General features: G+C 36.1%; 1 protein-coding gene across 4 annotated transcripts in view; it reads right to left on the bottom strand.

The window, feature by feature from the left end:
• The window catches only part of astn1 (astrotactin 1), a 279541-nt gene extending 267725 nt beyond the window's left edge, over positions 1-11816 (bottom strand). For 2 of the 4 annotated variants that reach the window (XM_048163179.1, XM_048163180.1), the window contains exon 1: positions 11119-11805. In XM_048163179.1, coding sequence (XP_048019136.1) covers positions 11119-11410 — 292 coding nt within the window. In that variant the 5' untranslated portion in view covers positions 11411-11805. Of the gene's footprint in view, positions 1-11118 lie in introns of all 4 variants that reach the window. The other 2 variants (XM_048163182.1, XM_048163181.1) reach the window with 2 other exon arrangements.
• Between the last annotated feature and the right edge of the window lie 873 nt (positions 11817-12689).

The following is a 12689-nucleotide window of genomic DNA, read 5'->3' as shown; positions in this document are numbered from 1 at the left end:
CAGCAACGGTACTTTCTCTTTCAAAATCCATAAAGATACTAAAACATATTTAAAACAGTTCATGTGACTACAGTGGTTCAACTTTAATATTATAAAGCGACAGAAATATTTTTGTGCGCCAAAAAAAAAAAAAAAAAAAAAAAAAAAAAAAACATTTTTTAACAATTTCTATTTCAAAACACGAATCAAGTCAGTGATTCGGAGCGCCGAAGTCACGTGATTTCAGCAGTTTGATATGCGGTCCGAATCACTGATTCAATTCGTAAAGCTCCGAAGCTTCATGAAGCAGTGTTTTGAAATAGATATAAAAAACAAAACAAAAAAAAAACGTTATTTTGTTTTTTTTGGCGCAAATAAAATATTCTCGTCGCTTTATAATATTAAAGTTGAACCACTGTACTTACATGGACTGTTTTAAATATGTTTTTAGTACCTTTATGGATCTTGAGAGAGAAAGTACCATTGCTGTGAAAGCAGGTCTCACTGAGCCATTGGATTTCATCAAAATATCTTAATTTGTGTTCCGAAGATGAACGAAGGTCTTGCGGGTGTGGAACGGGTGAGTAATAAATGACAATGACATTATTTTCATTTTTGGGTGAACTGACCCTTTAATATCAGTATCAAATAAAAATGGTCCTCAACAGGTATAGATTGAAGAAAAAGGATTGCATTTGATTTAAAAACCTTTTCAGGACTCTCTTCAGACAAATAAAAACAGCAGGTTGTACACAGATTGAACAATCTCTCTGAACCTGGCTAGACAGGGAATTAATTTGCTAGTCATTTCAGACAAGCTTCCTTAAAATGAATAAGTTTGGCTAACAGAAGTTATGCTGGATCTGCTAGAGATTTTAGAAACACAAGGGCTTTGACATTGAACTTCTTAACAAAGACAGTCCATCAAGATTCACCTAGACACCTCATTTTATTTTAGGTGAACAAAGGAGACTGACAATGAAAATCCCCTTGAAAAAAAAGCCATAGAAGAACTTTTTCATGTAATAATGTCAAATGAGTCAGAGCTGTACTGAAGTGTATTCGCACTGTGTTGCCTGCCTCTATATAATGTCTTATAGCTTAGCAGCCAAACTATAAACCAACATGTTAGAAAGCAGAATGTTTCTAGAATTATAACTACCAATGTGGGCAATTTAATTGACTATTTGCTCAATTTTATATGCAAACAAGCATGCATTCAAGTTTGCCTTGCTTGAGGGTTTCAAATCATTAGCTACCCTCCAGCTACGCTGCACATAACTGCTGAAAGAGTGCATCTATTTACCTGCTAAAACTACTGAAGTGATAGTAAAACCTGTGTAGAATAATAATAACTGTAGCCCCAGGTGCTAAACAAGTCATTATGAACAATAAAAGTTAAATGTCACAGCCATTAACAGTAATTAAAATGCATCAAAATGAAAAGTAACAAAAAAGAGTCCTGCGGACCAGTTAAACCTTTCAACATCTGTCATTACATCACTGAAAAAATCCTTTGAAGATTCATGATGTCTATTTTTTCCTGTTTGCTCAAAGAACTCTCCACAGGTAGCAACACGTGGAGTGTCATACATTATACCGGCAGCCTGTTAATGCAACTGCACTTTCCTTCAAATCAAGTTTGCAGAAGCCAAACTCACTGTGTTTGCTTGTCCTGCGCATGGCCCTGCTGACAACACGTGAGTGTGCATAAATATCTTCGATTCCTCCGCGAATACCTCAAGGTTTGCTATGAGTTCTCAAATGCAGGCACTCGAAACACTGTGTCATCCTTGGGATAATTCAAGGAGTGACAGATCAAAATTCGTCACCGTATCTCCTGGATTTTATTCTTGTTCAAAGTCATCATGGACTATTTTCTCCTGAACGCTATGTGTTGTTCCACATAATCTGAGCATGCAGTTGAGCTGTTGTTGAGGCAAACTGAAGGGACTCAGAGGCTAAAGACATTGAGAGTTAAACAAGCGGTGTGAACTCTGACGGAAAGCAAAATCGGATATCATCCGTTTGCTTGTTTTAAAATGCTTCTACTTCAATGTCTGTACTTACATGCTCAATCGTCCTCCCCTTGTTAAATAAACAACAAGGGATTCCAAGTAATTTAATTTTTCCAATTGTTATGATTCAGTCAAAACAAAGGCATTCGCTAAGACAACTATAATCGCGCTGTGCAAAGAGCATGAGGCTGTTTGTTAGAAACAAAAAAATTAACATATATCGATTGTGACAGAGATGGGACTCTAAGCCAACGCTTGCGATTGTAAACTAAAAGATAATTTGCATTTGATTCTCTCCAGATGTAGTTGGGTAGAATTGCTGTTTCTCTCTTGAGGTGGAAGCGTAATGTCACCACTCTTCAAGGCATCCTTTAAGCACCAGCTCTTGTTGCCATGGAAACCATTCATTGCCACACAATCTTCCTGTGCTGTCTCGCAGAACCTTCTTCACAAACACACAGTAAAGCTCACCTCTAAATCCTGGATTTCGCTGAGAGAGAGGGTGGAAACATGGATCATTATATCTTATTGTATTTGCTTTACTTCAGTTCGCCCCTATAGGAGAAGTCAGACAATATAATCAATTATAATCTCCTATTTTTTTTTATAAAAATATACTAATAATAAAGTTTAAAAGTTAAGAGGCAATACATTTTTAATAAAAGAAAGAAAGAAATTAATGCTTGTATTCAGCAAGGATCATCAAAAATGTAAAGGCTTGTACAAAAAACCTATTTAAAATAAATGCTGTTCTTTTAAACTTCCTATAGATCAAAGAAAAAGACATGGAAAAAATGATTTCCACACAATATTAAGCAGCACAACCATTTTCAACATTGATAATAACAAGAAAATGTCTCTTGAGCAGCAAATCAGCATATTAGAATGATTTCTGAAGGATCATGTGACACTGAAGACTGGAGTAATGATGCTGAAAATTCAGCTTTGCATCACAGGAATAAATTACATTTTAAAATAGAACACATTAATTTTAAATTGTGCTAATATTTCACAATATTACTGTTTTACTGTATTTTTGACCAAATACATGCAGCCTTGGTGAGCTTTCGTAAAAACATAAAATTCCAGCAGTGACATCATAACTCATGTAGGGCCCTATGAAATCCTTTTTATTTTTCCCGAAGTCCTTTGTTTTTTCAAATTCCAAACTTTTTTTCCAATTATATTTTTCGGGATTCCATTTTTTAGACTCCATTTTAATGGTTAAATTAAATTTTTGTATTAAAAAAACATGTCTAACTAATTGAAATAATGAAATATATACAATTTAACAACAATTTATTAAAAGTTTAACAAAAATTACATTTTAGGGCCCTATGAAATACATTTTTTCCTTCAAATTCCATTTTATTTTTTACCAATTCCATTTCCATTTAATATTCAAAAAGAATGTCTAATTAATAATTAATAAAAACTTGATGAATAAAAAAAATATATATATTATTAATTAAAAAATAATAATAATTTCTGTGAATTTTTTATTTTTTTTTTCCCCAGAAATTTTATGTTGTGTATTTTAGTTTTACTGGCAATAACATAAAGGCATAAAACTTTCATTTAATTTATCTTTTAATCATAAGAAGTGCATAAAAAGTGCTGCAAAACAAAAACTGTTAAAATTAAAACATGAAATAAAAATTGTGATAATTCCTTAAAAATTGTTTTTAATAATAATTCATTATTATTAGTGGTATTATTATTATGTTGAGACGTAATTTCTAATATATAACAGTAATATACTTCTGTCACAATTCCTTCAAGTAAAACCAAACTTTTATTGTGACGGGTTGTTTTGAGTTTCTGTGTGTTTATGATATGACTATATATAGGGATGGGCGATATTATCGTTTGCGATAAATACCGTTGAAAATTCTCCTCATGATAAAAATTTGTCTCCTCGCGATAATTACGATAAGTCTAGTTGTTGACTTATTTCGTGCGCGACCGATTCACTGTTCATGTGTGGAGTTAAAACAAGCATGACGAAAGACGTGAGGCTGAGGAGCAGCTTGTTGTTAAGCGAAGAGTTCCCTTCACAATTTGGAACTGGTTTGGTTATAGAAAATCAGATGTGGAGCAAACTACGGTAATCACTATAAACAAATGTTCAATGAATGAGCCGTATGTCATTCACGCCATCATCACCCGGGTTTTGATAGCGCGCGAGTGCAGGTGAGACCTGAACATCTCACATTGCTACTGTTTAAACTAAACTCATTTAAACCTTGCCAGTTGCCACTTTAAACATTCAACTGTAAGACGCAAAAGAGAACTTGCGCGCGCTGTGAGGAGATTTATGTGTACTCATCCGAAGCGCGTACACGGAGAGCTGCGTCAGATATATTTTATAAACTATCTGAAGACATAGTTAAGTTGGCTTGAAAAAGCCAACTTACTGATCTGCTATATAAACTTATTATTATTATTCTTCTGACCGAAAATTTGAACACTATCTCCTCCTAGACTGTTCAAGCTACAACCACCAAACTCAGCCCAGACCTTCAGACTGTTCTGACTCGGGTTGCTATATCTTTTCAGACTGATCCGACTTACGGTTTTCCTAAAAATGCTGATCAAACTTGGAAAAAATCCCATTGACTTTCATTGACGGAATGTTCAAATGAGCCAAGACTTTCAAATTCCAACTGTCAAAATTCAAATTTAAACTATGGAAGCCCATTAGACTCAAACCCAATTAGACTCAAGTGCCATTCTATGTACTATTTCTAATCCATTGAAACTCATTCAAAATCATAAACCCATCATCTATCTATCTATCAAACTAAATATCTATCTATCTATCTATCTATCTATCTATCTATCTATCTATCTATCTATCTATCTATCTATCTATCTAACTCATTCAAACTCATCTATCTATCTATCTAACTCATTCAAACTCATCTATCTATCTATCTAACTCACTCAAACTCATCTATCTATCTATCTATCTATCTATCTATCTATCTATCTCATTCAAACTCATTTATCTATCTATCTATCTATCTATCTATCTATCTATCTATCTATCTATCTATCTATCCATCTCATTCAAACTCATCTATCTATCTATCTATCTATCTATCTATCTATCTCATTCAAACTTATCTATCTATCTATCTATCTATCTATCTATCTATCTCATTCAAACTCATCTATCTATCTATCTATCTATCTATCTATCTATCTATCTAACTCATTGAAACTCATCTATCTATCTATCTATCTATCTATCTATCTATCTATCTATCTTTCTATCTAACTCATTCAAACTCATCCATCTATCTATCTATCTATCTGTCTGTCTATCTATCTATCTATCATCACTGGTAGCTGCCAAGCCACTCCCTAGCAACCAAATGGAGTACCCTAGCAACCGTTTTGCAAAATCTATATCTCTGCATCAGAACATCGTACAGACATGGGGGTTGGTTTATATTGTCAAGCAGCCTTTGGAGTATCATCATTGGTAGCTGCAAAGCCACTGCCTAGCAACCAAACAGAGTACCCTAGCAACCGTTTTGCAAAATCTATATCTCTGCATCAGAACATCGTAGAGAGATGGCGGTTGGCTCTTTTGACTCATGCTAGCAATCTGGACTTCCAACATGCTACACATGCTAGCAGTGAATAGCTACATGCTAATAGTGATTAGCTAAGTGTTAAACTGGGCTAAGAACATGCTAACAACTCTATAAAAACTTGATAGTAACCATCTGTGACAACTACTAACCACTTAGCAACATCATGGCAACCACCCAGGTTACCATAGCAACCGCCTAGCAACCACCCAGAACACCCTAGCAACTGCCTAGCAACACCTTAGCAACCACCCAGGTTACCATAGCAACTGCCTAGCAACCACCCCGAGTACCCTAGAAACTGCATAGCAACACCCTAGCAACCACCCCAAGTACCCTAGCAACCGCATAGCAACATCTTAGCAACCACCCCGAGTACCCTAGCAACTGCATAGCAACACCCTAGCAACCACCCCAAGTACCCTAGCAACCGCATAGCAACACCATAGCAACCACCCCGAGTAGCCTAGCAACCGCATAGCAACACCCTAGCAACCACCCCAAGTACCCTAGCAACCGCATAGCAACACCCTAGCAACCACCCCAAGTACCCTAGCAACCACATAGCAACACCATAGCAACCACCCAGAACACCTTAGCAACCGCATAGCAACACCTTAGCAACCACCCTGAGTTGCATAGCAACACCCTAGCAACCATGGAGATTACCCTAGCAACCACATAGCAACACCCTAGCAACCACTCAGAACACCTTAGCAACCGCATAGCAACACCCTAGCAACCACCCTGAGTACCATAGCAACCTCATAGCAACACCCTAGCAACCACCCTGAGTACCCTAGCAACCGCATAGCAACACCATAACAACCACCCTGAGTACCCTAGCAACCGCATAGCAACACCCTAGCAACCACCCCAAATACCCTAGCAACCCCATAGCAACACCTTAGCAACCACCCGAGTACCTTAGCAACCGCATAGCAACATCTTAGCAACCACCCCGAGTACCCTAGCAACCGCATAGCAACACCCTAGCAACTACCCCAATACCCTAGCAACCCCATAGCAACACCTTAGCAACCACCCAAGTACCTTAGCAACCGCATAGCAACACCCTTGCAACCACCCTGAGTACCCTAGCAACCGCCTTAAGTACCCTGAATCTATCTATCTATCTATCTATCTATCTATCTATCTATCAAACTAAATCTATCAAACTAAGTCTATCTATTGAACTAAATCTATCTAATAAAACTTAAACTTTCAAACTGAAAAGCTTCAAACTTTTAAAACTCCTTCAAACTTTCTGGACCGGCTTTTTCAAGCCAACTTAAAGTTTGTCTTCAAACTTTTTTATCTAGTTAGGATTGTTACTTTTTGATACAGTTAGGGCTGTTACGGTCGGCATGACAATCGCGCGACATTATATATATATATATATATATATATATATATATATATATATATATATATATATATATATATATATATATATATATGAGGTCGCGTTAACTGTTGTTGTTTTTTAGCAATGACGGAAAAAATATGAAGGCCGTCCGTCAGATTACTGAGGCTGATGTAGCTTGTAAATGTAATTCCCACCCCTGCCCAGTAGGTGGTGAGCGCGCTCCAGTGTGGCAGCAGAGCGCGAGTTCAGTCTCCAGAATAAAATTATGCGTTTGATTACAAGCACACAGTTTAGGTATATTTATGATAATAAAGTTATGATACTTATACTTAAATAATTCAGTTTCTAATCCAGTTCATTTTGTTTTAAATGGTTTGTTTTCTTATTTTTCTTGCTGAAAAATGACGGAAAAAATATGAAGGCCGTCCGTATATATATATAATTATCGTCATTGGTATCGTTATCGCAATAAATACCTGAAATTATCGTGATAATTTTTTTAGGCCATATCGCCCATCCCTAACTATATATGAATATTTTTTCTCAAAATGGTAAAATCCTCATGAAATGACTCTCAAAGCGGCTCTGGAGATGAAGTTCATAAATCATTTCCTCTATAGTGAGGCGGCATTCATTCACACAGAGACACGCAGAACATGCAGGATTCATATTTAAATAGTCTTTTTGCGATTTAATATTCACAGACACTAGTCTATATCATGATTTAATCTAAGTGTACTGACCTACTTTTTTTATTAATCAAATATGTGACGCATTCCGTGACATTCCATGTTATACAGTAAATTCTTATGTAATTCTTATTCTTAAGTAAACTTTTATGACTGGATTCCATGATTCCGTCCGCGTTTTTTTGCATCACAGAAATCATAAGGCCCTACTCATGACATCAAAAACTAACAAAATAAAAACCTGTGCTTCACAATTCCTGTGAAAAAAAAAAAAAGTAGTAAAGACAACATCGTCCCTGGCAAAAAAACAAAAACAAAACAAAAACAGTGATGACGTGTCTAAGGATGCAGATGCTTCAGTACGTTAACTAAAATTGGTGGTTTATCACAATTCAGCTGCAGGCATGCATTCATGTTAAATTATTATATCCTTTAGCAAATACTACAACAAAATAGAAGCCAGCTAAAGCAAATAAATAAATAAAAATTTTACCTAGATAGATAGGTATTCAAATTACAGTTTTAAAACAATTCCATGGACTGCCTGCGCTCGTCTGAATGAAAATCTTTTCAGCAATCTTTTCTTCTTCTATGTGTGACTCTTAGCCAATAATCAATTAAAGAAACATGTGAAAACCAATCTAAAACTAAAACTTTAATTTTACAGACTTTACCTTTTGGGAAACCCATTGCCCATGCACCATAGCTTGTCCCTGGAAGTTATTAAAAGCAATAGAGCTAAATGTGTCCTCATTTAGAAAGCTAAGAAAGCTAAGTAAAAGTGTGTGTGTGTGTGTGTGTGTGTGTGTGTGTGTGTGTGTGTGTGTGTGTGTGTGTGTGTGTTTGTGAATGCATTTGTAGACTGTACCAATTACCCTAATGTATCCAATTAAAAATAGCTTGTTCAAAGACTAGTGGCGGCTCTCTAAAGACTGCATTTATAATCAGGAAACAAGACCACAGAGCGAGGGGAGGGACGTGCAAACACCTTAGGCAACATTTATAACACCGACTTGAAATTACTCCCCATGATCATTCCAATCAATCTTATGCAAACAAAGAGCCTTTGGAGGAGGTAGAGGCTGAAGGAACAGAGGAGACGATCTAGCAAGAGCGAGATTTATGAAGTAAGGCAAGGTGTAGTGTGTCTGAAAGAAATTAAAAATCCAATGTGAATTATTAAAGCTAAAGGGACGCCAAAATAAATATATGATGGTTTTCAAACAGGTTTCCCCTGTCAGCCATTGGACAGAAACAAATAGTCCCGCTACAATCTCAAGCCAGATCAGAAACTACAAATGACTTACTTCACTGCATAAATATTATTCATTCCTATTTCTACTGTTTGTATTCTGGGACCCTCATACACCATAGAATATGAATATTGAGAGTATTGAGACTGGATTCAAACATTAAATCCAAAACATTCACAATAAAAAGTTACAAAAAAAAAAAAAAAAGTTTCCAAAAACCTAAAAAAAATTCTGTTTTGGCCTATATAAAGACCAGCAGGTTTCTGCAGAGCCGGCGCATGCTATTTTTGAGTGTTTTTGCACTCTAAAGCGCTGAGCTTATTTGAATTCTGTAGTCTAAGTATTAAAATCCTGACTACTAAGAACTTTGTGCAATGAAAAATGCAGTCACATCCGAACATTGTTAACAAACTGAAATCTGGTTAGCTCTGCATCCTGACACTATTTTTTAGACTCTAAGGATTTCTAGTTATAAATATGCAGGTCCTCATGCATTCAAAAATCACTGTATGCAGATCAATCTCTGCTATTCCCAGATGTAACCTTTCATAAGTTTGCAAGAGAATGTGAGCATAAATTAAATCGCAAATTAATTATTCATATAAAGTACAATAAATATTGTAATTAGTCTATGTGTGTGTCATCTAAATGCAAGGGCGTAACAATCACTAAAACTCCAACATTATACCTTTAAATTCACTATTATTGAGAAAAATACTGTTTTTCACCGTTTACTTCCTGTCTAACATTTTTTTTTCAAACATCCCTAAAGTGAGAAACAACATGACATGTTTGACAATGCTATGGCAGTGTCAAATAAACAGTCAACCCCAGCACAAATGTCAAACCTATTCTATGAGCCACAGACACTTCACACTACATATCTGATTAGCTGGAAATGACTTATACAACTGTCCACTCAGAGTGAGCGGCAGACAGGCATAGTGTTCAGCACCATGGACAGCGGCCAGTGCAGCGCCTCTTACACACTAGCTGCTTATGATAAATGCTGAACACACAGTATTCAGTTCTTTAAATTACAGTTAAAGCAATCGAAACAAAGTTTGTTTTTAGGCTTTAAAAACACCACAAGAACTGGGGAGATCAAGAGATTAGGAGGTCTGGCTATCAATCTATATTTATTTTCTTTTTCTTAAAAAAAAAAAAAAAAAAGGCTGACCAAACCAGTAACAATTTCCAGCATAGGCTACCAGACCCACAAAATGGGACAGTTTATTTGAAACACACACACACACACAATAAAAACATTATGTATTTCTATTTAGTTGCTCTTTGAAATTAAAAGGCTTATTTAAATAAAAGCATGGCGGGTGGCATAAAAATTATTTTGTTAGTTAATCTAATTACCACAATAAAATTTATGCACAAAAAATATCAAAATGTGCAATAATTAAATGTGAACCAAGTCAACTAATGCAAGTAACAACTGCACACTTAGTTTGTTCTTAACATGAAGGCACACAGTTTAGTGATAAGTTGTATGTCTCTAAACTACTGTTTCATCTTGTTTACAGCAAACAATTATGGGATATCAAAGTTTTTCAACTTTCTTTATAACATATAAAAGGCACAGAGTTACAGATGTTGAACCAAAATGTTACAACACTCCCTGTTCTCTGATGTTGTTGTACACATTAATATAGTGGAAGATGAGACTGTTTGACACATTTGTGTAAATATTTTTAGAAGAAACTAACAAACAATATCTATCTATCTATCTATCTATCTATCTATCTATCTATCTATCTAAGGAAATGAATCAAAGAATACATTTGTTTTGTTGTGGTTGTTTGCTTGGCTTGTTTTTCCTCAGAGTTCACAACAGGTCAAGCTATGGCACAAACTTCACCCAAGTTTACACATGGGATTCTCACAAGACTGTATCCCAGTGAGCACTTAGTCTCTATGGGCTCACAGCTGTATATGTCACGCATGTCCATCATTAAAACATCTGTTTGCATTGGTTTCATCCTGCCAAACGAGCATCATGCTTCCTATAGCGCAAATAACACATATCTGCATCTTACCGCGTATTACTCCGGACAAAGAATATAATAGAACTGACCTATTTGAGTTTCTGCACTAGGCCTGAGGGATATTACTATTTATAAGCACAATAGTTGCCACAATCAACTATACCTATATCTTTAATAAGAGGTTGAATTGGTCATAAATAACAGCACTCACCCAATACAAAGTACGGGAGCTCGGTATTTTCCAAGTCGTCAACAACGACTATCTCGCCCGGAAAATCGTTCCTGACGGAGAATAACAGCTTGGGCTCGGAGGCCGACGGGCTGTGCATGATGCTCAAGTCGTTCTCTCGCAAAAAAGGCAAAGCGGATACCGTAACGCTTTTCATTTTGCACTCCATGTCTTGAGACTGATCTTCGTCGCCGTTCAGACATTTCACACCAGCGCAACTGAAGATGACAATCCAGAGAACGCCGATAAGCAGACCGGAGTGTGGTAGTAGCATCTTGCCGGAGACTGTGTAGCGGTTGTCAGGCTGCGGCAGTCGGTCAGCGCGGCACACTGGGAGCTGGAGGAGGAGGAGGAGGACCGGGGAATGCGCTGGCAACACACTAATCTAGCTGTTTGCGTGAAAATGCACGATAAAGGCAGGGTTTAAGATTCAGATATTCTCCATCCACCGGCTAAATATTCTTGTTGTCATCATAACACGACTCGGCTTAGTGATGACAGCGAGAGAGGCGGAACAGCGCAGCAACGGAGCCCGTTATTGGGCTTCTGCACCTCAAGCCATTAAAAACGATTTTTCTTGTTGCAGTGGATAACCATTAGCAAGAGCTATATATAATAGTCCTGTAGCACTTTTAAAACAGACTATTGTTTGCCATTATTTCTACTTTATCCATTAAATGCCCTCATATCGTCGAGTTTGTTGTTTAATCAAGTCAAATACTTGACGCTCTCTTTGTTTTGTTTTTGAACTTCAACACTATTCTATATTTAACATTATAGTTAAGCATTTTCATGCTAGCTTATAGGACAAAATCTGTTGCATATTTGTGACATTTTTTATAATAATACATTTTAAAATATTATATGGAGTTTAAATGAAATGAGTTGTAAAAATGTCATGAATGTAAAGAAAAAGTAAATATTCCAGTAAAAAACTCCCTATTGAGGAGAAAAAGATTAAAAATCAGTCTAATCTGGTTTGCTGGTCTGGCCTTGGCTGGTTTTAAAGAGGGTTTGGACACTTTTTAACTGGTCAGACCATGTTAAACCTTAAACTGGTTTAATCTGGGGCTTTTTCAAGCAGGGCTATTGGATATCTTACCAAATACAATGATTAGATTTAGCAGGATATTACATGCAATTTTGCTCTAAATAAAACAATGTAAAAGTTTTGAAGTAAAGAAATACGAATAGGCTACATTTATGGTGTCAACATCAGACAACAAAGTACTTTTACAGTAAAATGTCAAACTGTTAAAAATATCTATAAAACAGTAATAGGGCTTTCATGGTAGTACAATTTAAGTAATAATTATACATTATTAATATAATTTTTAATTAGCTGAAATGGATTATACTTTCTTTGTCGTAAGCTGGATATAAATGCAAAATATGAGTGTCAGTAGAGAATAGGAGAGTAAGTTTTATAGTTCACTGACCACTGAGGAAAGAAGAGAGAACTGAAGCCAACAGCAGCTGCAAGCTCTGGGAAAAAAAAGGAAGAAAGAGAGGAAAGAAAGAAGCAGTGCAGTCTGCCCCAAAGAATGATCTCC

This window comes from Megalobrama amblycephala, linkage group LG17 (assembly GCF_018812025.1).
Source record: "Megalobrama amblycephala isolate DHTTF-2021 linkage group LG17, ASM1881202v1, whole genome shotgun sequence".
Lineage (NCBI taxonomy): Eukaryota > Metazoa > Chordata > Actinopteri > Cypriniformes > Xenocyprididae > Megalobrama > Megalobrama amblycephala.
This window is presented reverse-complemented; position numbering and strand designations above follow the sequence as displayed.